The sequence below is a fragment of the Cricetulus griseus genome, chromosome 4 (genome assembly GCF_003668045.3).
Source record: "Cricetulus griseus strain 17A/GY chromosome 4, alternate assembly CriGri-PICRH-1.0, whole genome shotgun sequence".
In the NCBI taxonomy this organism is placed as follows: Eukaryota; Metazoa; Chordata; class Mammalia; order Rodentia; family Cricetidae; genus Cricetulus; species Cricetulus griseus.
Window position 1 is genome coordinate 113244441 of NC_048597.1, and position 27944 is coordinate 113272384.

Genomic DNA, 27944 nt, shown 5'->3' on the forward strand with positions numbered 1-27944 from the left:
AGACTTCCATTCTTTAAAAAGGCAGAAATAGACTTTATTCCAAAAAAAAAACTTGTCAAACACTGCTCTGAAAGGAAAACACAGCTTTCTTAAAAACAAGTATTTTCCCAGTTTCTGAGGCTTCTTACTCCAAAGCTGGCCGTCCAGCCAAGATTCCACAGCCCTCAGCCCACAAGCATTTGGCCTACAGATTCTCTCTTCGGGGGCTTCTGGACTGTTCAAAGCCAGGCACGGAGGAGGTTCCAAGGCTGGGATGCTGTAGACCATGGTGGGAGGCTGGCTCACACTGGCCGCCCCGTGAAATCTCAAGCCAAGGCATTCTGGGCTCCCAGACTGTCCTGGGAACTTGTGGGGTGGCAGCTGATCAGAGAGGCCCTAGCTGAAGTCAGCTAGCTGTCTTGCTGAGCTGGGCCAGCAAGAGGCCCAAGTGTGTTCTGTTGTGACAAGGGACTACAAGTTCTCCTGGGTGCCTTGTCAGGTCTCCAATCTCTTAATATCAAATGTGCCATGAAACAGTGGCTCAGGCAAGACGCATCCCCAGATGCCACCATGTGTTACCTGGAAAGGGCATCAGCCTGGCCATCCTAGGACCTCATGCTCTGGTACTCCTCAGGAGCACATCAAGCCAAGAGCAGCCATCCTGAACTGAGTTCACAGCCAGAAGCCTCAGCGGGGGAAAGGTCTTGTCCACAGACTCCTATTATACTGTCCCCACTGAGGAACAGAGTAGGCACCCTGCTCCAAGGGGCCCTGGTCCTCTCTAAGTATCATCAGAAGCTCTGCTGGTGGCCACACCCTACCTCTGCCAAGTTGTTGCTGTATAGTTCAGAGGCTGGGGCCACCCTGGGATGGACCCAGAAGGAGATTCAAATGAATGACTTGGCCAGAGTTACCATGTGATCCACACCACATGCCACATCCACAGGCTCACCGGGCATTGTCACCTGGAAAACAAGCCCCAGGACACAGTGAGGGGAAGGGTAGGCAGGTTCTGGAGCCCTTCTGGGGGAGACAGGGACTCGTGTAGCTCCAATTCTGTGTAGCTGAGGCTGACCATGATTTCTGATCCCCCTGCCTCTACCTCCCTAGTGCCGGGTTTAAACACATGCAGTACCACCCCTGCTTTATGTGGTACTGAGACAGAACCGAGAGCAAGCACTCTACCTACTGAGCCTCTCACCCTCAGCCCCACCTCTTGGTAGGTTGTTCGCCTTCTGTGAGTGTGGCTCTATCCCCTGCAAGGTGCCCACTCTAATCCACAGCTCACAAGTATCAAGAAAGGCCACCCTACCTCTCTGCCCATCAATGGCATCACTTCTAGTAGCCACCCTAGAGAGGTGGCCCTAGGGAAGGACACAGATGCTCCTGGTGCCATTGTCTGTGACAATGGCTTCCAGATTCCCTGCCTAAAGGCTGAGTGTTCAGTGACCTTCCCAAGAGTGCAGGAAAGGCTTCTGCCTGGAGGGTCTAGTGTGGGAACAGGGCCACGCTGGCCCAGTGACTTCTGTCACTTTACCTGTTGACCCTACTTACAGTCATAGGCTGGATCCTGTGTCCCCCACCATGGCTACCTGAGAGGCAGTTTCCACTGTATCTCAAAAGGCATTAGGGTCTCACCACAGATCTAGCCAAGCTGCCTATCTGGGCCAGTCTTTCTCCCAGGAAGACCCAGCCCACAGTGCAGCAGGAGGCTGGCCTCTTTCACCATCTCAGCACTGGAGTCTGTTTGCCTCCAGAGGACACTCACTGTTTTAGAGCCTTCCCTGCCATGGACACCCTAGACTGTCCCAAGTACAAACAAACCTCAGAGCTATGCTGGGGCCTCCCAGGGGACTGGTCCCTTCAATTCTCATTATTCTGTTCTTTATTAGACGTGTGTGTGTGTGTGTGTGTGTGTGTGTGTGTGTGTGTGTGTGTGTGTGTGTACACACGCCACTTTCAGTCAGAGGACAACCTTCAGCTTCAGGAACCAGTCCCCTCCTCCCTCCACCTTGTGGATAGTGAATATTAAACTCAGGTAGGCAGGCCTGGTGTCAAGTGCCTCTACCCAGTGAACCTTCACAGGCTCTAAATTTATTTGATTTTTATTTTCTTCCTTTTTTGTTGTTTTTGGCATACATGTGTAAAAGTACTCTGTATGGTGTGTATGTATGTGGAATGTCGTATATATAGTGTCTATATTGGCTAGTTTTATGTTAACTTGACACAAGCTGGAGTCATCAGGGAGGATGGAGCCTCAATTGAGAAAATGCCTCCAGTATCAGGCTGTAGGCAAGCCTGTATGGCATTTTCTAAACTAGTGACTGGTGGGGGTGGGCCCAGACTGTTAGGGGTAGTGACACCCCTGAGCTGAGATCTCCAGATAGACAGATACAGACACGTACACATGTGTACACACACAAAGCAGCTAAGCAAGCCATGAAGAGCAGGCCAGTAAGCAGCACTCCTCCATGGCCTCTGCATCAGCTCCTGCCTCAGGGTCCTGCCCTGTTTGAGTTCCTGTCCTGACTTCCTTTGATGATGTGATGGGGGATGTCCTTCTGTATATATGTTTCTCTTATTGGTTGATGAATAAAACACTGCGAGGCCAGTAGCCAGGCAGGAAGTATAGGTGGAGCAACAAGACCAGGAGAATTCTGGGGAAAGGAGACAGAGAGAAGCCCAAGGAGATGCCATGTAGCTATTGGGAAGATAGGACGCCAGAAGTTCTCCAGTAAGATAAAATCATGTAGAAATACATAAATTAGTAATTATGGGTTAAAAATTAAGAGAGAGCTGGCCAGTAAAAAACCTGAGCCATCGGCCAACAGTTTATACTTAACAGAAGCCCCTGTGTGTTTATTTGGGGCTAGTCGGCAGTGGAACTAGGCACAACAGAAACTTCCACCTACAATGATGAACAATGACATGGAAGTATAGCCAAATTAACCCTTTCTTCCCCAATCGCTTTGTTCGTGGTGTTTCATCATAGCAAGGATAAGCCTAAGACAGTGTGTGTGTGTGTGTGTATGATGTGTGTGTGGTATATATGAGTATATTGTATGGGGGGAGTAATATATAGTATGGGTAGAATGTAGTATATCTATGTCTATGTAGTATACATGGAGGATGTGATGTGTGTGTATGTGAGGTGTGTGTGTAGTGTGTGTGGAAAATGTATGGTGTGTGTGTGGAATGTGCTATGTGCAGTGCAGTGTGTGTGGGATGCGGTGTGTGGTATGGATGTGTGGTATGGAACAGTTCAGTGTGTGTGAAATGTGGGGTGCGTGTGTGTGTGTGTGTGTGTGTGTGGGGTGCGTGTGTGTGTGTGTGTGTGTGTGTGTGTGTAAACTAGTGGCTGACCTCTAGCACTCCCCATCTTGTTATCTGAGACAAGGCCTCTCAATGGACCTAGAGATTATGGTTTCAGTTAGGCAGGCTAGCCAACAAGCATCCAGGGTCTGGCTCTTCCACTGTTATGGGGCACAGTCATAGCCTATACTGCGGAGCAGAGCTTTACATGGGTGCTGGGGATCCAAACGCAAATCTTCCCACTCCTACAGCAAGCACTTTACCCACTGAGCTATCTCCCCAGCCCCCTTTTGTTTTAGGAGACAGGATGTCACTATGTAAGCTTGACTGGCCTGGAACTCACTGTGGAAGCCAGACTGCCTGCCTCTGCTTAATGAGTGCTGGGCTTAAAGGTGCCACTATGCACTGAATTACTTCAGTTTTTCAGACATGGTCTCATTACATAGCCTAGGCTGGCCCAGAACTCTAGGCATTCTCCTGCCTCGGCTTCCTGAAAGCTAAGGTGCACACCACCATGACCACTTTCTCTTTTTAAATCACTGTTACTATTATAGTCATGTATGTATTACTATGTTACATTGTAATAAGCAATGCTATACTACAAAAGCACATTCAGTGGAAAACAACAACTGTGGCTGGGAATGTAGCTCGATGGGTAAGGCCCAAGGTTCTGTCTCCAGCGCCCTATAAATCAGGCATGGTGGGTCATACCTCTCATCGTAGTAGAAGCAAAAGGATCAGAAGTCCCTCACTACATGAATTTGAGGCTAGCCTGGGCTACATGAGTCCCTGTCAAATAAATACCCAGGCATTAAGTACCTCCTAATAACCCATCGCCGTCTGCCCTGCTCCCAACTGAAAACTACTTAACTGGATGCAGAGGGCACACGCCAGCCTTGTGGCTTTCAGACCCTCACTCAGATGAGGGTGCGGCATCGGCTAGCCAAGATCCCCATCCAACTGTCCTTCCCTGCTGGCAGCTGCAGAGGAGCTAGGACTGCCTGCCTGGACAACTTCCTGAGTTGAGGACAGAAATGAATGCCTGCAACAGGTGGCCTGGCCTAAAAGCACCAGAGTGGCAGGTGCTGACCGTGGAGCTTCAACTCCATTAGGGGCAACAGCAAATGAAGGCAGGAACCACGCCACGCTGTCTCACCACCTCCCCAAACAAAACACCTTGGAAAAAGCTGCCATACAGACCACTGAGCAAACAGAAATGGGCCCCAGGTGACAGAGGCAGCCTGCAACTGCAGACACTGCCCCAGGCCAGCCCGGGAACAGCAGTGACCAGCTGCCCTGTGATGACCTCGCCAGGTGGGTTCTTAGCAACCTCCCAGGCCCCTTGAGATCATCTGTTTACCTTCCCAGGGAAAGTGCCTTCCCGTGATCATCTATAGCCAGCCCACTGCACTTAAGCACCTATATGCTGGTCCCCAGATGCTCTGGCCATTAGAGCCCAAAGCACAGGAAGCTGTTGGTCTCTGCTTGCTGGCCAGGACCTGGGCCAGCAAAGACCTTAGGGAACAGCAGTAGCTCCTGAGACTCCAGTGCCCCCTGGCGTGTGTTGTCTCTCTCAGGTCTCTGAAATGACTCCTCGATAAGCCTGTCATGTGGGGATTTTTGGTCTCTGGGTCTCATGTAGCACAGCTAGCCTCAAACTCATGTATCTGACGATGACCTAGAACTTCTGATCCTCCTGCCACTACCTCTTGCTCCCAAGTTCTGGGTTTACAGGTGTGCTCTACCATTCCCAATTTATGTGGTGCTAGGAATTGAACCCAGGATTTGTATGTTTGCTTGAGAGAGAGAGAGAATATATCTCACTATATATAGCTCAGGCTGACCTGATTCTCCTGCCTCAGCCTTCCAAGTAGCTAGGATTGCAGGCATGCTCCATCATGCCCATCAAATGAAATGCCCATCTGAATCTGGCTTTACCTATGACTGGTGTGTGTGCCCCCATGGGATCCGCCTCAAGTCTCACACTCACACTCTGCAAAAAGGGCTGTGCTATGGGAGCCCCACAGCACCCTTGGCTATGGTTTGGATCTCAAGTGTGCTCTGAAGGCCCGTGTGTTGAAAGCTTGATCCCCAGCTTGATGCTCCTGGAAAATGGCAGAACTCTATAGGGGTGGGGTCCGCTGAAAGTAAATTAGGGATTGGGGATGCCTTAGACTTCCCATTGCTGTGACGAAACACCATGACAGTAAGCAACTTGGGGAGGAAAGGGTTCATTTGGGCATGCCTCCATGTCACAGTCCATCACCAAGGGAATCAGGAGGCAGGAACCTGGAGGCAGTAACTAAGGCAGAATCTATGGAGGATGCTGCCTACTGTCTTGCTCCTCATGGCTTGCTCAACGTGCTTTCTTATGCACCTAGGACCACCAGCCCAGATGTGGCATTACCTACAGTGGGCTGGGTCCTCCCACATCAATCACTAATTTTAAAAATGCCCTACAGGGGCTGGAGAGATGGCTGAGAGGTTAAGAGCAGGGGCTGGAGAGATGGCTGAGAGGTTAAGAGCACTGGCTGCTCTTCCAGAGATCCTGAGTTCAATTCCCAGCAACCACATGGTGGCTCACAACCATCTACAATGAGATCTGGTGCCCTCTTCTGGTGTGCAGATATATATGGAAGCAGAATGTTGAATACATAATAAATAAAATCTTTAAAAAAAAATGCCCTACAGGCTTGCCTATACCATCTTATGGAGGCATTTTCTCAGTTGAGATTCCTTCTTCTGAGATGACTCTAGCTGTCAAGTTGACAAAAATAAATAAATCAAATAAATAAATAAGCAAACCCTAGCCCGAATAGGGAGCATGCCTTTGAAGGTAATGACAAGACCCCAACCCCTTTCTATCCCTCTGATCCCAGCCTCCATGAGATGAGCAGCTTTAAGGTCACATGTCCCCTGCTGTGTTGTACTGCCCTGCCAAAGGCTCAAAGCAATGGGGTCAATTGACCCCAGCTATGACTTCTAAAACCAGGAACCAAATTAAACAGCGCCTCTGTTAAGTTGATGACCCCAGGTATTTTGTTAAAAGAATGAAAAGCTAATGAATCTGTCAAGCCCTCTCCTTCATCTTATCAAAAGATGACAAGAGACAATGTAGTTGCCTGGCACGTGAGGCCCTGGGGCCCACCAAATGTGCGAGAGGGTGGGCCATGAGATGCTGCCAGCACAGCAGTCACTAGGGCAGACAGGCACTTTCCGCATCCCTTCAACAGGAAAGCGCATCGGGAAGCCCATGGCCAGCAGGGTGCCATTCCTCTAGCTGAATGAGTCAGAACAAGAGGGTGTATGCTGAGAACAGAGGTCTCGGGGTCCAGCAGTCTAGACATGGAGTCTTAGCCAGACTTTGCCAAGGCACCTCAGCAGGTAACCAGCAGTGACAGGTAGTTTTGATTGTCAGCATAACAGGCTCTGGAATCACCCATCCCATGGGTTGGGGTCCTGGACTGAATCAAAAGGAGAAAGTGAAGACAGGTGGTGGTGGTGGTGGTGCACACCTTTGATCCCAGAACTCGGGAGGCAGAGGCAGGTAGATTTTGGTGAGTTCGAGGCCAACCTACAGAGAGAGTTACAGGACAGCCAGAGCTGTTACACAGAGAAACCCTGTCTGGAGAGAGAGAGAGAGAGAGAGAGAGAGAGAGAGAGAGAGAGAGGTCTAGGCCCTGCTCCAAATGATATGACTTTGAAGATTCTCCATGGAATGCCTCACCCTCCCTGGGGAGCAGAAAGAGGATGGGATGGCCGGTGGTGGGGGTCAGGGGAGGCAAGGAGGGTGAGGGAGCTGGGATTGACATGTAAATGAAGCTTGTTTCTAATTTAAATTTAAAAAAGAAAAGGGAAAGGGGGAAAAAAAAGAGGAAGTGAGCTGAGCACCAGCATCCATCTCTCTCTGCTTCCTGACTTTGGATGCCCTGTGACCAGCTGCTCTACACACCAGCAGCCATGCCTTCCTCACCACGATGGACTGTACCCTCAAACTGTGAGCAAAAAACAAAAAAACAAAAAAACAAAAAACCTTCCTCCCTTAAACTGCTTTTGTTAAAGCAACAAGAAAAGAAACTAACCCATCCACACTCACAGGTAGGTGACAGGCCTGTGAAGCACCTGCTATTCCAAGACCCAACTGTTTGCACTATTTCCAAGGCCACACTCAAAAGAAAAGAGAGCAAGCAGGAAAGAAGGGGACTGAGGGATGCTGGCTCTCCAGACCACACCAGCAATAGTCAGCAGAGGGATCTGCACGTACATGTGTGCTTGTACACATATTGTCTTGAAAGATTGGATTTTGATAATGTTCCTAAATTGTGAATTTCTTCCTTCCTTCCTTCCTTCCTTCCTTCCTTCCTTCCTTCCTTTTTTAGACTGAGACTCAAGCAACTCAGGCTGGCCTCAAACTGGCCATGCAGCTAAGGATGGCCTTGAACTTCTGATTCTTCTGCTTCCATAAGTATAGCGCTGGGATTAAAGGTGTGGGCCACCCCACTAAGTTTACATGATGCTGGGGATGGAGCCCAAGGATTCATGTGTGCTATGCTACTACTCTACCAACTGAACCACATCTCTGGCCCACGGGGACTGGAGCACTGAGTCGGTGCAGCATGCTCCTGGGATGAACTGACTGCACAGAGCAGAAAGGCTGAAGACCTGCACACTTAGAGGCTGCTGCTACAGCCAGCCCCTGCCCATCACCTCCACATAAGCCTCCCTGGAGCCTATCCTAGACAGCAACACATGGTAGGTCCTGGACTCTGTCCTGTATTTGGTTTTGCTTCCCTTGGCATGCCCTCCCACAACCCACCACTGCATGGTGTACCCTCCACAACCCACCCCTGCATAGTCTTACCCTCCACGGGAAATACTGGTCTTCGAGGCGTCCGATCCCCAAGCACCCTCGGATATTCTTGCCCCACACAAACAGTTCACCGTTGTCTGCAAAGGAAAGAAGACAGGGACTTGGTTGGAGTTACACAAGGAGCAGGCCATCAAGAGGAAGGCCTTCCAAGAGCCAGGGACGCCAGGTGATGGAGGTGAAGCCGGGAGATGGTAGTGTACGCCTCTAATTCCAGCACTCAGGCGGAAGAAGCAGGCAGATCTCTGAGTTCGAGATAAACCTCATCTACAAGAGCTAGTTCCAGGACAGGCTCCAAAGCTGCACAGAGAATCCCTGTCTCGAGGAAAAAAAAAAAAAAAAGAGCCAGGGACAAGCAGAACCTACTGCTCAACGGCTCAACTGCTCAACTGCTCAACTCAGCCTCTGAACTGAGTCTCAAAGAAAAGCCCCTTAGCAAATGTCCCATCCCCAAACCAAGTCCCAGGCCAGGGCTTCTAACAGCCAACCTAGGGCAGACAAGACTTTGTGTGGAACAGAGTCCAGGGCTCCCATGCACAGCCCTCTCTGCTCACTTTGATGGCCTGACCACCCACAGCTCCGTCTGACCCAGCTCTGCCCTTTCTGACTGATGGTGAGGCAAGATGGCCAGTTCTGTTTGGGTTTCAGTGTGTGGGTGTTCTGTGAGGAGGCAGAGAGCAACAAGGGTCTATGTCTATGCCTTGGGCACTGGGGACAGGCCAGCAACTGAACAAATGTGCTTCCTGTCCTCATGAACTTCACCTAGTAGAAAAGCCAAAAGTGAATAAATGAACAAACTAATAAAGACAATGACTACACCTTGGAGAAAGTGCTTTACTGCTGAGCCACGTTCCTAACTGGCAAAGTCTAGGCAGCCATTCTACTACTAACCCTCTCACTGGGGGATTCCAGGCAGGTGCTCCACCACTGAGTCACACCCCCAGCTCCTGATGGGGGGATTCTAGGCAGGAGAGATCTACTGCTGAATCACATCTCAAGTCAAAAAAGACTTTTTTTAGTTTTAGAGAGCAGCTCATTACAGATTCACAAATGGGAACTTCAGAGAGTGAAAAGGAGCCATGCTGTTTGAGTTTACTTGGAAGTCAGTTACATGGCAGACTAAAAGAACCAGAAAAAGCCAGGCGTTGGTGGTACACACCTTTAATTCCAGCACTCGGGAGGCAGAGGCAGGTGGATCTCTGTGAGTTTGAGGCCAGCCTGGTCTACAGAGCGAGTTCCAGGACAATACAGAGAAACCCTGTCTCGAAAAACCAAACCAAAACAAAACAAAACAAAAACCAGAAAAAGCAAATTTAGACTCTGGTGAGAAAAGGAAAAGTTAAGCTTTTCTCTTGAGAAGACTTCTGACCGACAAGGAAGCAGCATATTCCCTGGGAATCACTACAGTGACATGCACATGGTTACTGCTGTCCAGGGGACTGCAGAGCAGCCACCTGAACTGAGGCATGGTGACAGAACACAAGGAAGGCCACGGTCCAGACACCTGTGCAACAACTAGCCATTTCATGGCTCTACAACCTGTCCAGTGAGCCTCCAGCCAGCCTCCTCTGTGTTCATCCCTCCCCAGCACCTTGGAGGGTCTGAGCTTTATTGCCAGCAAGGTAGGCCACTTGCCACCCTGCACACTCATTTCTGCATCACTCACCCACGCAGGGCCCAAACCTCTCCTGGTTTTCACTAGCACTCTACCAAACCCTTCTCCCCACCTACCCTGCAACAGATGCCTCCTGAGAGATCACACTACAGCACAAGCCTGACCACAAAACAAAGAATCCAAACCAAAATGCCACCATGAACAAGGCATGTGTCATATGACAGAGTAGAGTACCTTGACATGGCCTCCCTCTGCTTATCCCATGAAGACATCAATCTATTGGACGGACAGACAGACAGAAGGACAGATGGAGGAAGAGAGAGGATAGAGGATGGATAAACAGAAGGATGGACAGAAATGGACAGATATAGATAGACAGTAGAATGGAGGGAAGGACAGACAGAAAGATGGGTGAAAAAATGAATGGCCATAAATGGATGTAGGTTGAAGACAGAAGCTGAGAGCTGTCCCAGTTTGGTCTGGCTGCCCAGCAGGGTAACTTACTGGTGAGTGCAGCAAAATGGCTAAGCCCGCATCGGATCTGGGAAACCTGGATGTGAGGATTGAATTCCGTCAAGCCGAAGAGCGTAGGTGGGATCATTTCTGGAAGAGCCGTTTCCAAGAGGTTTGGTCCTTTCCCAAGAATTCCATAGCCCCAGACAAAGACATGTCCTTCTTCTGTGTTACAACAAAAACAGTGGTTGTGAGTCAAGCCAAACAAAGCCCTCCCTGGCCACAAAAACTACAGGGGCTGGGCTGGGGCTCGGTTGGTAGAGTGCATGCCTAGCATGCATGAAGCCCTGAGTTTCATCCCTAGACCCAAGAAAACAGGCATGGCGGAGCATGCCTGTAATCCCTGAACTCAGGAGGTAGAGGCAGGATATGGGATATGTGAGACACACTGTGCTAGCAGGTTGAAAATTATTCTCTCCCCTGACAAATACTTGCCTGTGGAGTCTGGCTAGGGAGGAAGCCAATCTCAGAGCAGAAACAACCCACTTCTTGAGGGTAGTGGGGGAGGAGATCCATAAAACCCACTGGCACACAAAATCTTGTGGACACTTTTCCCCACCAACAGCTCTAAACTTCACACTGATCAGAATCACTAGAGACAAGCCATCCTGACCAGATTCTTAAAACTTAGAAAGAGCAGGGTGGTGGAGCACATTTTTAACCCCAGCATTCGGGAAGCAGAGGCAGGCAGATCTCCGAGTTCAAGGCCAGCCTGGTCTACAGAGTGAGTTCCAGGACATCCAGGGCCACACAGAGAAACACTGTCTCAAAAAAAAAAAAAAAGAAAAAGGAAAAAAAAAAACCCCAAAACTCTTAGAAATGTTTCTTAACTTGCTTTTTGGGGAGTAGAAGTTTGGGGTTTTGCTATGGGGTGGTTTGCTTTTGCTTTTTTAGATTTGTTTTATGTGTATGAGTCTTTTGTCCAAATGTGTATCTGTGTACAACCTGGGTGCCTGATGCCTGAGGAGGTCAGAACAGGGTATCAAATTCCCTGGACTAGAGTTAGGGATAGCTGTGAACTGTGATGTGGGTGCTGGGAATCAAACCTGGGTCTTTTGCAAAAAACAAGTGCTCTTAAGTACCGAGACATCTAGCTCTCCAGCTCCAGGTGTTTTGTTTTAAGACAAAGTCTTACTACATAGTCCAGGCTGGCCTGGAGTTTATAATCTTCTACCACGGCCTCTTGAGTGTTGGGAATCAGAGACCTGCAACTGCAATGTCCAGCTTTCTTTTCTTCCCTTCGCCTTTCCACTTCTTTCCTTTCTTCTCATCACCCTTCTCCCTCCCTCCCTCCCTCCCTCCCTTATTTTCTTCCTTCCTCCCCCCCCCTCCCTCCCTTCCTTCCTTCCTTTTGATAAGGACAGTATCTGGCTCTTCAAGCATAAGCACTTTACCACTGAACTACTCTGTAGCCCTGGCTATAACAAGTGCAATACTACTGCTTAGATTAGAGCACAGTGACAGAGCAAGTTTTTCATGCATGAGACCCTAGACATGTGGCTCAGTGGCAGAGCACCCACCTAGAATGCCCCTAGTATGCATAGGGGCCTGTGTCTGGTCCCCAGCGCCAAGATCCAGATGTTTGCTATAAAATGACAAAGCTCTATGGCTGTCTATACATTTATATCATGAGCTCTAACCTGCTGGGAATTTCACCCTTACCCTGTAATCACTGAATGACTCCAACTAGATGTTCCCATAGCCACTATACTCCCCTCTTGAGGATGGCATCTACAGTCTAGGAATCTGGAGCAAAAGAACTATCCTCTTCCCTATCTGATCTGCCCAGTGCTTCTCAAAGAGCTGCCAAGAAGTGGCTCTCACCATTCAATACAGCACAACCCGTGCCACCACAAGCCACCTGCTTCACCTTGCCTACTTCGGAGAAAGGCAGGCACCGAGGGACATTAACCTGCACCAAAGAAAAGGGTGGGCGTGGTTAGGAAAACAAAGGAGCCAGAAGTAGGAAGAATCCTTGGCTAGTGTACCAGCTCACCATTAACTCCACAAAGGTCTTCCCAATACCTCTCATTCACTGAGCTTCCTAACCAAGGGCTCAGTACACAGAAGGGAGCCAGAGGGGCCCAGTTCCCACTCTTCTGGGAGGCAGATGTCAATCAAACTCAGCAACTTGTTTGTGCTAGCCTAAAGTGTGGAGGAGATTTCCAGGAGTCTCTAAGAGATTGACCTGACATGGGGGAGGGGGGAGGTGTCACTTTTCCTGAGCTCAGAAGGGTACGAAGGGGTAGCTGGGCCAAGGGAGAAGTTAACATCCTCCAGTGGAAGAGATGTACTGGGGGAACAGGACAAGCACAGCCCACTGTAAGAGGTCAGAACTGGTCAGATGTGGTAGCACACGCCTTTAATCCCAGCACTCGGGAGGCAGAGACAGGTGGATCTCTGAGAGTTCAAGACCAGCCTGGTCTACAAGAGCTGGTTCCAGGACAGCCTCCAAAAGCCACAGAGAAACCCTGTCTCGAAAAACAAAAAAGCAAAACAAAACAAAACAAAACAAAAAACAAACAAACAAACAAAAAAAACAATAAAAAAGATAACAAGTAGGGAAGCCAGGTCACTGGGATACTGTAAACCACTATATGAATATGGTCCTTGTCATGTGTGAATCGGAAATGGTCCTATAGGCTCATGTGTTATACTGGGGGTGTTTGTTTGTTGTTTGGATTTTTTGTTTGTTTTAAAACCAGGTCTCTCTATATAGCCCTGGCTGTCCTAGAACTCACAGAGATCCTCTTGTCTCTGCCTCCAAGTGTTGAGATTAAAGATGTGTGCCACCATATCGGCTCAGATCAGGTTTTGAAACTTACTCCCCAGCTTGTGATGTGATGGAACACAGTCCGAGAATGGAGCCGTGTGAGAATTCTTAGTGCTTGTGAGAAAACTGCAAGAAAACAAGTCTCATGACTTCAGTTTCTTCAAAACACAGACTCATTGTTGGAATGTGTTTTTGTGCTCCTCCCAAAAGTAGCAGACAGGAGTGAGTTTACTTCAGCTGTTGTTATTTATATGCCTCTATGGAAAACATGTTTTTGCCACGTACAGTTTATCCTTGACTCCTCCTAACCTCAGAGTATAAACTGTCGGATGCTCTGAATAAACCTGGCTGCTGTGTCAGACTTCAGTCTGCCTCATATTTAGGCTCCACTCCCCAGGGCATGCTGCCAACTAGAGCAGTAAACAGTTGTGCTCCTTTAAAGGCTGGGAACTTCTAGGAGGTGGAACCTGCCTTTCAAGGCTATCGCCTGACCCCTGACTCCACACCCCTGGGTGTGGTGGCTCATACCTGTAATCCACTACTCTGCAGCTGAATCAAGAGGACTGCCTTGAGTTCTCACCCAGCCTAAGCTACAGTGGGAGACCATGTCTCACAAAAAAAAAAAAAAAGCAAATAAATAAAAAATACAGGGCTGGAGGGATGGCTCAGAGGTTAAGAGCGCCGGCTGCTCTTCCAGAGGTCCTGAGTTCGGTTCCCAGCAACCACATGGTGGCTCACAACCATCCGTAATGAGATCTGGTGCCCTCTACTGGTGTGCATATATACATGGAAGCAGACTGTTGTATACATAATAAATAAAATCTTTAAAAATAAATAAATATTAAAGTTAATGAGATAGCTCAGCAGAGAAACCCATTTGCTGCCAAGCTTGACTACTAGAGTTCAATCCTAAGAACCAACATGGTACAAAGAGAGAACTAATTCCTACAAGCTATCCTCTGACCACACATACACCATGGTACACATAGACACACTCTCTAAACAAGCAAATGTAAAAAAGTTAAAATAAGCTGGATGTGATGGTGCACACCTTTGATTTCAGCATTCAGAGGGCAGAAGCAAGCAGATTCTATTACCTCAAGGCCAACCTGTCTTAAACCAGGGTCAGCTAGTCACAGTGGCTTCAAATCTACTCTTCTTTTTTGGGCTCTAAGGAGACATCAGAGCAGAGGCAGTGTGAAATCAGGCTACACCTGAAGCACAGCTCTACAGGGAAGCCTCGGCTCCCACTGGCTACACACCTGAGTAGAGTCTGTGACAGAGGCCAGCTGCAGGTACTCAGAATTTCCCCAGCCAAAGACCCCTCCATCGGAGGACACAGCCAAGCAGCAATCACCGTAGGTGGCAACCTGGATAACCGTTACCCCAGCAAGGTCTCCGGCCAGCTTGGTGGGTGTGCTGGTGATGTTGTAGTGACCCAGGCCTAACACGATAGGAAACATGCATTAGCTCACAGACACAGGAGACTCAGGGAAGAAGAGGCACATGGATAGCACTTTTCCCCAAAGAGGACAAACAACAAATCCATACCTGGACTATTTTAAACACACTAGGAATGTTTAGGTCCAAATCAAGTTGAAAGACTGAGGACAGGAGGATCATGAGTTCCAGGACAGCCTACACTGTGAGTTCTAAGCCAGCCTGGTCTATACTTTAGTTCCAGGACAGCCTTAGAAACAGGCCCTCGACAGATGTGGTGGTGCGCGCCTTTATTCCCAGCACTAGTGAGGCAGAAGCAGGAGGCCTCTGTGAATTCAAAGCCAGCTTCATCTACATAGCCAGTCCCAGGATAGTCAGAACTAAATAGAAAGACCCTGTGTCAAAAAAGAGAGAGAGAGAGCAAACCCTCAAACAAAACCCCCAAAAGTCAAGTTAGGACATTTTGGAAGATGAACTAGCACCATATGATAAAGCTTTTAGAGTCTGTGTAAATTATAAGCAATTACTGTCTTTCTTATATTTGCTGTTTTGGGGGCAGAGCTACCAGTGAGCTACATTCCAGCCCTGTAAGAAGCAGTTTCTAACACTCTCTGGGATTGCTAGGAGATAGTGAAGCCCGGCACAGCGGCATACACCTGTAGGCTCATGTACACATAGGCCCAGCAGACTAAGGGAAGGGGCCACTCAAGCCAGGAGTTAAGAAGCCACGCAGACAGCACAAGATCTTATTGGGCAGCCAGCCAAAGCACAGCACTGAACCACAGACTCCTGGGCATACCAAGATCTCAGAGAAGCAGAAGCCCTGGCATCAGGCCAAGGCCAATGAAATGCCTTCTAGAGGAATGATTGCTAACACAGGTCGTGAAGGTTCCCACAAATTAAACTCAATAAAATACGAGCTCATAGTCAAGTCACTAAACCCCTGAGGGGATGAAGTACTACTAGCAGGAGTCAGTAGAGGGAACAGATAAGCCTACTCTCCTGACTCCAGTTGCTGGGATGAATGAGGCCCAGGGCTCCACTACTGACAACAGTGCTCACGAACCTCTGACACCTTCTTTGTTCCTTTCTATGGAAACCAGCAGCAAAAGAAACAGGAAAGGATACAAAAGATGGTAGTCCCCAGAAGACCCAATTCTAGACCATGAACCCTACAGCCCACAATGGCTACAAAGGTCACAGGTCAAGATCTTTTGTCTCCCCAAGGGGGCAACAAGCACCTACCTGTCTGTCCATCAGCACCCCATCCACAAGAATAGACTTCCCCTTTGTTTGTGAGGAACAGGCTGTGGTCCTGACCACAGACAACCTGGAAGACACAGAGACACGGTGTTGTTAGAGCCTAGGCAGCCAGGCCTATGCAAAACGGGGCACCGGATCAGGCGGCCTTGACCCAGATCACCTTCAGTTTACTCTCTCCATCAGCTCTTCCCTCCTTCACCCCCACATAGAGCTCCCACCTGCCCCTCCCCACCTCTACTCTGTAACCTCAGCCTCTCCATCACCTTCCCTGTTGGAATGGTTGTCTCTCCCCTATTCACACTTCTCTGGAAGGCACTGTCCACTGCCCCCACCCCCAGGCTTCCCTGCGGCCCAGCACAAGACTGCCTGTCTACAGGACAGTAAGACACCGTAGCTCTTTTCCTAACTCACAGGACAGCTGTTCCATCAGTAGTTACGCTAAGGCAACAGTCAAGATGCCCTAGCACAAATGGAACCACCAAAGTTCAGTGACTTACCCAAAGTTACTCAGCAAGTAAGTGGAGGAGCAGGGACTTGAACTCATATTCGTGAGACTATGAAGCCAGTTCAAGAACTCCACTCTACTGCAACCTGCAACATCCCCTTCACTTCTATCCTGCTCCTACATTCTAGCATCAGTTCTGGCCTGTGGTAAGTAAAGTTCCACTAATCTCTTCATCCAGTGTGCTGGCTACTTTCAGGTCAACTTGACACAAGCTGGAGTCATCAGAGAAGAGGGAGCCTCAATTAAGAAAATGCCTCTAACATAATATTGGGTTTAGCTTAGAGTGCTGGAGCACATCTTTAGTCCCAGCACTTGGGAGGCAGAGGCAGGCAGATCTCTGAGTTCAAAGCCAGCCTGGTCTACACAGCTAGTTCCAAGACAGCCAGGGCTACACAGAGAAACCCTGTCTCAAAAAGGAAAAAAAAAAAAAAAAGATTGTGCTGTAAGCAAGGCAGCAGGCTATCCCTGGGCTGGGGTCCTGGATTCTATAAGAAAGCAGGCTGAGCAAGCCATAGGTAGCAAGAAAATAAGCAGCATCCTCCATGGCCTCTGCTTCAGCTCCTGTCTCCAGGTTCCTGCCCTATTTGAGTTCTGTCCTGACTTCCTTCAGTGATGAACAGTCATGGAGAAGCCTAAGCCAAATAAACCTTTTCCTTCCCTATTTGCTTATGGTCAGGTGCTTCAACAGTACCCCTAAGACATTCAGAGAAGTCCAATGACAAATGTGACATCACCCTGTGCACCTCGCAACCTTTCAAAAGCACCCCAAAAGTCCTCAGACCAAGCCTCTTACCTGGACCACCTGTCCATCAAAGTCCTGCATCCTGTGTACTGTGTGACTCTCACTGCAGTCAGGAACAAATTGGGGAGAAGCAACAGAGGCAGTCATGAGCACCATGCAGGCTGGGCCCCACCCAGCACCCTACCTCCTATCATCCCTACCTGCACAGTCATGTCCCTACATACACAAACATTAGAACAGCTCTCAAGGTCAAATGTGGGACGGTTAACTGAGGTTGTCTTCTCTGTCAGCTTTCAATTAGGTGTGTAGGTATGTGCACAATTGTACAGGTGCCCTTGGAGGCCACAGACATTGTATCTCCTGAAGCTAGAGTTACAGGTGGTTGTGAGTCCCCCAACTCCAGTCCTCTGCAAAAGCAGTAAGTGCTCTTAACTGCTGAGCATCTGTCTAGCCCGTTTGTTTGCTTTTTTATGGTGCTGAGGATGGAACCCAGCTCTCATACATGACAGACAAGCACTCTACCACCTAGGCACATTCTAGCCCCTAACTGGGGAGCTTTGGGCAACTGCTCTACTGTTCAACCATGCCTGGTTCTCACTGGGAGGGAAAAGTTAAATATTCAACCACACTTTAATCCCAGCACTTGGAAGGCAGAGGCAGGTGGATCTCTGGAAATTGAAGGCCACCCTGAGACAGAAACTTCCAGACCAATCAAGGATACACAGTGAAACCTGTCTCTAGAAAATGAAAGAATTGGGGGTCTAGCAAGATGGCTCAGTAAGTAAAGAAAGGCACTTGCAACCAAACCCAACAGCCTGAGTTCTATCCCCAGAAGCTTCATGGTAGAAAGTAATTACTGATTCCTGAAAATTATTATCTGACCTCCACACATGATGAGGCATGTACATGTACACACACACATACACACACCCACATTAAACATAAAAAAAAAAATTAACAGCTTTACATATCATGACCAATGCTCTTCCACCGTCCCCTCTCACCCTACAAATGATGGAGCCTCTGCTGAGATAAGGGTCGTTCCTCAGCATTAAGGGCCACTTCCTACACTCAGGTGCACATCCAGGGTAATTAGAAGCCCTCAGGTTTCCACAGTGTGGGGAAAGCATCGCAGTCTGACTCACCTGTACACTTCGTCCTCCACCACCTTCCGTCCGCACTGCCCGTGGGAATTGTTCCCCATGCTGAAGACTGAAGCACAGATTGCCATCAGGTCAGCTCTACGGGTTCCAGGGCCCCATCACATCAGGACCAGGGGGCTAACACAGGTGGTCCTGACCTGCATACCCTCACTAACCCTACATCTCCCTCCCCCACACTCCAGCCTCTGCAGCAGCCCATGAGTGTGGCAGGGCCTGGGCATGCCTCTCTTCCAGACCCGTGTCCACCTCCAGGGACTGAAGATCACAATCAACTGCTATGACCCCAGGAGAACTGCCACAGGTGGAGGGGGACAGGACACCACACCACTGATAGATGCGCCTTCTGTCTATAGGAGCTAATAACACCTCCATAATGACCATTGTTAACACGCTCACAGCCTACAAACACATACTCAGACATAAGCATACACACACAATTAAAAATAAAACCTTAAAAACAAAATGTAGGGCTGCAGAGATAATTCAGCGGTTAGGAGAGCTGAGTTCAGTTCCTAGCACCCACACTGGGCAGTCACAATCACCCAGCTCCAGAGGATCTGAAACCGTCTTCTGGCCTCTGCAGAGACCACACATATGTAGCATACACTCAAGTATACAAACATACACATAAATAAAAATTAAAAATAAATCTCAAAAAAACATCAATGGCTGAGGTGGAGATCAGGGGTACAGCGGGTAACTGCTTGAGCACAGCGGGGAGCACAAGGGACAAGTCCATCCAGTGCCACCCTCCTAAGCCCCCTATGAGTCTGCCTGGGACCACCTTGTCACACCAAGCAGGAGATGGCCAACAGCAAGGCTGGTTTCTCAGATGCCCTAACCTCCTCCACAGCCCCCCGCAAGACTACTCACCACCTTCTCTGTCTGTCAGGATAAGGGAGTGTGCTCGACCGCAAGACACCTGCAACACCTTCGTCTCCTGAGGTCTGTCGAGGGGCAGTGGGACAGGTGCAGGCTCCAAAACGTACTCATAGCCCCTGGCTGAGCAGAATCGCCAGTCACAATGCGGCCACTGACTCGGTCACATCAGTTCTTACAGAAACCTCACTGCTTTACACAGGAAGGAACTCAACAATAACTCAGCATGCACACCATGGACAAGGCTAGCCTGAGAAGCCCAACTCCAGCCTACCTTCCCATACAGGTCCTGAGCACTGTGCTTGTCTCCTGAAAGGAATCTCCACAACTGGGGTGGAAACTCAGAGTTTCCTAGCATACACAGAGCCCTGGGCTCCATCCCCAGCACCACAGAAATCCCAGAGGCAAGGAAATCCAAAGTCAAGGTCATCCTCAGCTAAGTGGTAAGTTCAAAACCAGCCTGGGCTACATGAAAACCCATCTTAAAATAGAAGAGATATCTTGAAAGTTGGCCCTAATAGTAGTCCCAGAACTTAGGAGGCTGATGCAGGAGAGTTACAGATGGAGACCTGGTTTCAATAAAACCTAGATTAAATCAGTCTCATGGGCCAATAATCTAGCTGCAGAAGGCCCTGGGTTTGCTTATCAGCAACACACACTCACACACACATACTCACACTCACACACACACACACACACACACACACACACACACACACACACACAGAATCAAACTAAAACTGTGAGAGGGGAAGAAGTAGTCTAAAAGGATTAGGGAATGAATAAAAGAAAAAAGTAATTTTGTTTTTCAAATAAAGTACCACAGCTAGCTATATGACACACAAAAATCTATAATTCCAGCACTCAGGATACAAAGACCAAGCCAGAAAAATGGCACAGCTGGTAAAGGCTCTTGGCAACCCAAGTTCACATGGCAGAGAATCAATTCCCACAAACTGTGCTCTAACCTCCCACACACAGCGGGGCACATATGCATGGGATTTCAGGTGTGCATCACCACACCTGTACCAGGCTTTTTCTTTTGGGCCATCAACCAGTTCCCAAACCATGACATGGAAACTTCTTATTAGTTATAAATGCTTGGCCTACCTTAGGCTCCTTTCTGGCTAGCTCTTTAACTTAAAATAACCTATTTCTCTTTATCTACCTTTTGCTTGGGAGCTTTTCACATTTGCCTTTCTTTTTTTCTTCCTTCTTCCCTTCCTTCCTGTGTATCTTACTTTCACTGCTTCTTGTGTCTGGCTGCCTGGCAGCTGCCTGGCTTCTTGCCCCAAACACATCCCTCGTTCTCTCTTCTCTTCCTCTCTTTTCTCTCTTTCTTCTCCCATTTATTTTCTATGCCCACCAGCCCCGCCTATCCTTTCTCTGCCTAGTTATTGGCTGTTCAGCTTTTTATTAGACCAATCAGGTGCCTTAGGCAGGCAAAGTGAAACAAATGTAACACATCTTTGTAATTAAACAAATGTAACACATTTAAATAATATTCCCAGTTAAAATAATATTCCACAACAACACCTGGCTTCAGCCCTTGAGGTTTTGTTTTGGGGTTTGTTGTTGTTTTGATTTTTTTGTTTTTCAAGACAGGGTTTCTCTGTGGCTTTGGAGGCTGTCCTGGAACTCACTCTGTAGATCAGGCTGGCCTGGAACTCAGAGATCCGCCTGCCTCTGCCTCCCAAGTGCTGGGATTAAAGGCGTGCGCCACCACTGCCCAGCCAACCCTTGAGTGTTTGATATGTAGCCCAGACTGGCCTCAAACTCAAGCTCCTCCTCCCTTAGTCTCTCCCTTGCTGGGATTAGAGGCATACACCAACACAGCCCTCTTTATTTGCTGTTGTAGTTTATGGTAAGGATACCTGCTTACTTTTATCCTTCCGGCTCCTGTGGAATCCAAGCTGAGAATCTTTGTTGAGTCCCATACCCCAGACTTTCGTAACATCCTTGGTTTTAGAGGACAGCAGAGTGAATCCATAGCCACAGGCAGCAGAGGTAATCTGAAAAAGAGTTCCCACAATGCACCATGGACTGATTTGTGATGTCAATCCTTTCAGCAAATGGTGACAAGCTGGGGCTGGAGAGATGGCACAGTGACTAAGAGTGCTGACTGTTCTTCTAGGAGACCTTGGTGCAATTCCCGGCACCTACGTGGCAGCTCACAACTGTCTGTAACTCCAGTTCTAGGGGATCTAACACCTTTATACTAATGCACATAAAATAAAGTTAAACAAATTAAAAAGAAAGTGACAAGCTATTTACATGCACTCATGTACTTCCCACAATGAATGGGCTTCATCCCTCATCTGCTATGCTAGACCATGTTTTTATTTCTTCTCCTGTACACACATGCCACGCGCTGGGCATTTTCATCTCACCCACCAGGGCACAGTCCAGCATGGCAGTTGACAGCCCACACCTTTGTTCAGTCTTTCACCTAAACCATCATTGGCCCTCACTTTCACTGACTGGGGGAACTCAACTTGGGATGGACACCTACCTCACTTCTGGTAGGAGCGTTAATTCTAGTTGGGGCCAGAAGTAACCCAAGCCCGGGGTTCATTCTAAAATCAACCATCTCCACACCACCCAGAGCAACTACACCCCCTGCTAGCAGGGGTTGCCCTCAATTTTACACTTGATGTCCCCATGTCCTCTCTATTATACATTATTAACTCCTCAGCCTAGTGTCACCCCACTATCCCTCTGCTGCTGAATTTACCAGAGACCCACCGACTTCCTCAGAGAACCCCTGTGAACCTCACTACATCCAAAACAAAAATGCCAGAGTAACACTCTTCATAACCCTCCTGCCCCAGCCTCCTAACTGCTGCCATTGCAGAAGTGTGGCCAGGAATATTCTTTTTTTTTTTTTTTTTCCTCGAGACAGGGTTTCTCTGTGTAGCTTTGGAGCCTGTCCTGGCACTCGCTCTGGAGATCAGGCTGGCCTCGAACTCACAGAGATCGGCCTGCCTCTGCCTCCCGAGTGCTGGGATTAAAGGTGTTCGCCACCAACACCTGGCCTCTTTTTTTAATTATAGCTCTTTCTTTTTAATTAGTATTTTTATTTATGTGTCTGTGTCTATGTGAGCATATCCACACATGCATGCGGGTACCGTCAGAGACCAGAGGGGTGCTGGGTTTCCTGGAGCTAGAGTTACAGTTAGTTAACTGTGAGTCACCCCTCTGGGCTGCTGGGAAATGAACTCAGATGCTCTTCAGCAGTACACATTGTTAACTGCTGACCCATCTCCACAGCTTCTTAGCTAAATATGTTTTTAAAATTTGTTACCAGGGGCATGGACTCTGTGATGTCCTGAGGTCTACTGAGAGCATGATAAATATGGTTGATAACAATATGCTATATTTTAAAAGTTTGAGATAGTATGCTTTAAGTGTTCTCAAAACAAAAATGATGAATATGTGTGATATGTTAGTTGGTTTAATTTAGCCATGCCATTGTGAACATACTGTATTGTGTATCATAATTGTACATGACTTTACTTATGAGCTAAATAAATGAATGGAAAAAAAATTGTTGCCAGGTGGTGGTGGCACACACCTTTGACCCCAGCATTTGGGAAGCAGAGGCAGGTGGATCTCTATGAATTCGAGGCCAGCCTGGTCTACAGGGTAAGTTCCAGGACAGTCAAGGCTACAGAGAGAAATCCCATCTTGGAAAAAAAAAAAAAAAAAACTTAGAAAAAAATTGTTGATGCTTTAATCATGTCATTCAAAAGTGACATGTCAGCAGGGCAGTAGTGGCACGTGCCTTTAATCCCAGCACAGGCAGAAGTAGGCAGATCTCTGAGTTTGAGGCCAGCCTGGTCTAGAGAGCAAGACAGCCAGAATGGAACAAAGTGACATGGCCCTCTTTTCACCTTGTGACAGTTTCCCTTCTAGGATTCATTCAAAACATCTATACCACCATCCTTCTGCTCAAAACACTTCAGTTTCTAGCTTCCTAGAGCCACCACATTTCTATTTTTTTATGTATACAGTGTTCTGCCTGCATGTATGCCTGCAGGCCCCAAGAGGGCACAAGAACTCATTATGGATGGCTGTGAGCCACCATGTGGTTGCTGGGAATTGAACTCAGGACCTCTGGAAAAGCAGCCAGGGCTCTTAACCTCTGAGTCATCTTTCCAGCCCTCTTTTTTTTGTTGTTGTTTTTTGAGACAGAGTTTCTCTGTGTAACAACCCTGGCTGTCCTGAAATTCGCTCTGTAGACCAGGCTGACCTCAACCTCAGAGACCCATCTGCCTCTGCCTCCCAAATTCTGGGATTAAAGGCATGCGCCACCACCACTGGGCGAGCCACCATCCTTCTGATATGGCTTGAGATCCACAGAGATGACCTACTTGGGCAGCTGAAGCTAACTGGACTGCATGAGAGGAAACAGAAATGATTCAGGTTCAGTTCCCAGCACCATGTGCTGCTCACAACTGTCTGTAACTCCAGTTCCATGGGATCCGATGCCCTCTCTGGCCTCTGTGGGCTCCAGGCATGCAAGCAACACACACACACACACACACACACCAAAGCCAAAAAACTATAGATCTAAAAATGATGCCCAGAACCAGACAGTGGTGGAACACACTTTTAATCCCAGAACTCAAGAGGAACTCTCTCTCTCTCTCTGAGAGTTCGAAGCTGGGCTGTTACACAGAGAAATCCTGTGTCAAAAAAAAAAAAAAAAAAAAAATGCCCAGCACACTAAGATTCTCATGCTTAGTGATACCTGTTTATTTAACACTCAAATATTTGATGGGTGCATGGTATCATTAATCTGTTCACTTGTGAAAAGCTTTGAACAGTATCTAAAAGTGCCAGCTAGTGAGAGCCTGACAGGATGACATACCAGGAGAGGACTCCAGCCACAGTCTTAAGAAGAGGTTCACAGATGTCTTCCAACAAGCAAGAATTATACTAAACTAGGCTGGGTCTGGTGGCACACACCTGCAACCCCAGCATGGAGGACACTGAAGCCAGGGATACAACTCTAAATCAGTCTGGACTACACACTTGGGTTACATATCAACACTCTCTCTCAAAATAAAAATAAAAAATTTAGCATTTACTAATTCAATTTAATACTGTACTAAATCAAGCAAGGAAAAGAAGCATCTGATTAGAAACAAGGATATAAAGCTACCTCTATCTTCAAGACCAGCCTGGTCTACAAGAGCTAGTTCCACGACAGCCTCCAAAGCCACAGAGAAACCCTCTCTCAAAACACAAACAAAACAAAACAAACAAACAAAAAATACCTCTATCCACAGGCCTCCTAAACATAGAAAACACTAAAAAAATCACAAAAAAATCTGTAAGCACAGGGGCTGGAGCCAGGTCTGATGAAGAATGCCTTTAATCCCAGCACTTAGAAGGCAGAGTTGGGTTATCTCTGTGAGTTCGAGTCCAGCCCGGTCTACAAAGTGACTTTCACAACATCCAGAGCTACATAACAGAGACCCTGCCTTGAAAAACAAAGCAAAACAAACAAACAAACAAACAAAAAAGAGAACAGGTTGGAGAGGTGGGTGGCTTAGTGGTTAAGAGCACTTCTAGTCCTTTCAGAGGACGGGGTTTGACTGCCAGCACCTACCATGGAGGCTCACAACTATAGCAGGATTTCTTTTGGGCCACCAACCAGCTCCCAAATCATAACACAGAGACCTATTATTAGTTATGAGACCTATTATTAGTTATGAATGCTCGGCCTTATATAAGCTAGCTTGCCCCCCTAGCTCTTAAAACTTATTATAACCTATTTCTCTTTGTTTAGGTTTTTTTTTGTTGTTATTTGGTTTGGTTTTTTTTTTAGATTTTATTTATTTATTTTCTATGGTCTTCTGCCTGCATGCTAGCAGAGGGCACCAGACCTTAAGGTGGTTGTGAGCCACCACGTGGTTGCTGGGAATTGAACTCGGGACCTCTGGAAGAACAGTCAGTGCTCTTAACCTCTGAGCCATCTCTCCAGCCCTGTTTTTTGGTTTTTTGAGACAGGGTTTCTCTGTGGCTTTGGAGGCTGTCTTGGAACTAGGCCAGGCTGGCCTTGAACTCATGGAGATCCACCTGCCTCTGCCTCCCCAGTGCCACCAACGCCTGGCTTCATTTACGGGTTTTGCTTCCAGGTTTTTTTTTTTTACCTTCTTTCATTCTGTACATCCTACTCTGCATCTGGCTGGCTGGCCCTAGGCATCTCCCCTCGTGGTCTTTCTCTCTTCTCTCCTTCTACTTATTCTCTCTGCCTGACAGCCCTCTACTGCCTAGCTATCAACCAACCATTCAACTTTTTATTAGACCAATCAGGTGCCTTAGGTAGACAAAGCAACACATCTTTACATCTTTAAACATATGCAGCATTAACAAATATAGCACATCTTTACCTAGTTAAACAAATGCAATATAAACAAATGTGACATCTTTACATAGTAAAGTAATATTCTACATTGCACAGCCTTCTGTAATTCCAGTTGTACAGGCTCTAATGCCCTCTTGTGGCCATGGCCTCCATGGACACCAGGAACACAAGTGATACAGACATGCATACAGGCAACACCATACATATTTTTTTTTTTAAATTAAAACCTGCTGGGCGTTGGTGGGCGCACGCCTTTAATCCCAGCATTCGGGAGGCAGAGGCAGGCGGATCTCTATGAGTTTGAGACCAGCTTGGTCTACAGAGCGAGTGCCAGGATAGGCTCCAAAGCAAAAAAACAAAAAAGAAAGAAAGAATAAAACTCTGTAGGGCTGGAGGTATAGCTCAGTGGTTAGAATACTTGCCTAGCATGACACAATCCTGGGTTTGATCCCCACCACTACAAACAATAGCAAAACTATACTGTTTTATAATTTATTTATTTTTTATTTTATGTGCATTGGTGTTTTGCCTGCATGTATGTCTGTGTGAGGATAGTGGATCCTGGAGTTACAGATAGTTAAGAGCTGCCATGTGGGTGCTGGGAATTGAACTGAACCCAGGTCTTCTGAAAGATCAGTCAGTGCTCTTAATCAATGAGCCATCTCTCCAGCACAAAACTATACTTCTTTAAAGTATTAATAAATACTCTGAAAAGAAAGGGTTGTTTTGCTTTTTCAACTAAAGATGCTAGCACAACCAGGTAGCTACCAGCAAAAAGATGTAGACCCTCATCTCACACTGTATACAAAAAAACAAAACAAAAACAACTCAGTGGAGCTGGAGAGATGGCTCAGAGGTTAAAAGCACTGGCTGCTCTTCCAGAGGTCCTGAGTTCAATTCCCAGCAACCACATGATGGCTCACAACCATCCATTATGAGATCTGGTGCCCTCTTCTGGTGTTCAGATATACATGGAAGCAGAATGCTGTATATATAATAAATAAATAAAATCTTTAAAAAAAAAAAAAAATCTCAAGGTTGGGGATGTATCAGTTGATACAGTGCTTACATGGCATGCATAAACCCTGGGCTCCATCCCCAGCACCACCTCAACCCAGAAATTGTAGCACACAGCTGTAATCTCAGCATTTTGAAGGTAGCAACAGGGTCTCACTATGTAGCCCAAGCCAGCCTGAAACTTGTGGCAATCCTCTTGTCTCAACCATCCAGTCCAATCCTGGGATTACAGGTGCTGGCCACCACAGCAGACCTACTGAGCCCTTTTAAAATGTAAGCCCCTTCAGAAGCACCACGTGTAGCCAGCCATATTGTCTTTCCAATTCCTCAGAATGACATTCCCTTAACCAGGTGTTCATCACTTACTCCAGCCAACACATCGCCTACCTTTTGAATGTTCCTTCCCTAACAATTCATGAAGTCTCTCTAGCCTGAGTATAAATACCATCATTTATTTCTACGCTACCAGCTGAGGGGGCCTTGGGCCTTACTTAACCTCGCAGTAACTCCCTTACACCCCCTGTAACTGGAAGGTGAGACTCCTAGGGTGCTGAGCAAATGATCCAAGATGGGCAGAGCACCCTGGTGTGATTGTCAACCTGTGCAATCGGGCAAGAACAATACACAAAACTCCCTCTGGCCACAAGCAAACCACACACAGAAAATGCTACGGCACAGATATCTACAGAAGCAAGCTCAGCAGTCAAAGGCAGAGGCCTGAGATAAACAGTCTTCTTGGCACCCACCCCTAACGCCTTCTTCAGCAGATCCCAGGAACTAGACTAGGAGGTCATGCTCCCGGAAATCCGGCCACGGAAGGGAGAAAGTGCCCTAAGGGAGGCCCTCACCTTATGGTCCAGCTCCAGGCGGTAGGGTACCGGCTGGATTCTGCGTCGGGGCCGCAGGCCAGCGCGGGGTTCGGGCCCCGAGGCGGGCACCACGAAGCTGGGCACTCCGAGAGCCCCCGAGAAGCTGAAGCCCCACACGAAGACGCGATCGGCGCGGGCCGCGCGCTCGCCTACGTACTGGAACACGGGAGCGGCCGCCTCGGCCTCGGCCGCCTCTCGCCGGCTCCGTGAGCGCCCGGCCGGTCCCCAGTGCTCACGGACCGGTGCGGGCCACCTCAGCCGCCGGCCCAGCAGAGTCCCTGCCGCCGCCAGCATCCTGCGCTTCACGTTTAGCCGCTTATGGGTGCCGCCATCTTGCGCCACCCTTGACCCCTGGCCCGGCGGAAGTAGATGCGGCCATGCTTAGTACTGGCTGAAGGCGAAGCGCTTCTGGGAATGCAGCTATATTTACTACTGGCAAATAGGACCGGCTTTGAGGAGGTCCAACCATGGCTACTCCTAGATGAAAGCAAAGCCTGTGGGAAATCTGTGGCATTACCATCGCTATGCATGAGCAGGGGACTTAAGTGAGTGTCCCAGTGTTATTTGAAGATGCCTGTGAAGTGTTGCCCTTTACGGCTTCCCGCTCCTTTTCAAATTCTTTTTTTGTGTG

General features: G+C 48.1%; 1 protein-coding gene across 3 annotated transcripts; it reads right to left on the reverse strand.

Moving 5' to 3' along the window:
* Positions 1-9: 9 nt before the first annotated feature.
* Positions 10-27664, reverse strand: Rcc1l (RCC1 like). 3 transcript variants are annotated; one of them, XM_027416103.2, is made up of 11 exons: positions 27293-27661; positions 20934-21063; positions 19046-19174; positions 18155-18221; positions 17061-17112; positions 15745-15829; positions 14322-14503; positions 12111-12198; positions 10278-10451; positions 8153-8238; positions 10-944 (listed from the first exon to the last, which is right to left on the reverse strand). In XM_027416103.2, the coding sequence occupies exons 1-11, from the start codon at positions 27605-27607 to the stop codon at positions 867-869; spliced, it is 1386 nt and encodes a 461-aa protein (XP_027271904.1). In that variant the 5' UTR covers positions 27608-27661; the 3' UTR covers positions 10-866. The 3 variants fall into 3 exon arrangements, with proteins under 3 accessions (XP_027271904.1, XP_027271905.1, XP_027271906.1); XM_027416104.2 differs by lacking the exon at positions 19046-19174 and having other exon boundaries at positions 27293-27664; XM_027416105.2 differs by lacking the exons at positions 12111-12198; positions 14322-14503 and having other exon boundaries at positions 27293-27663.
* Positions 27665-27944: the final 280 nt, after the last annotated feature.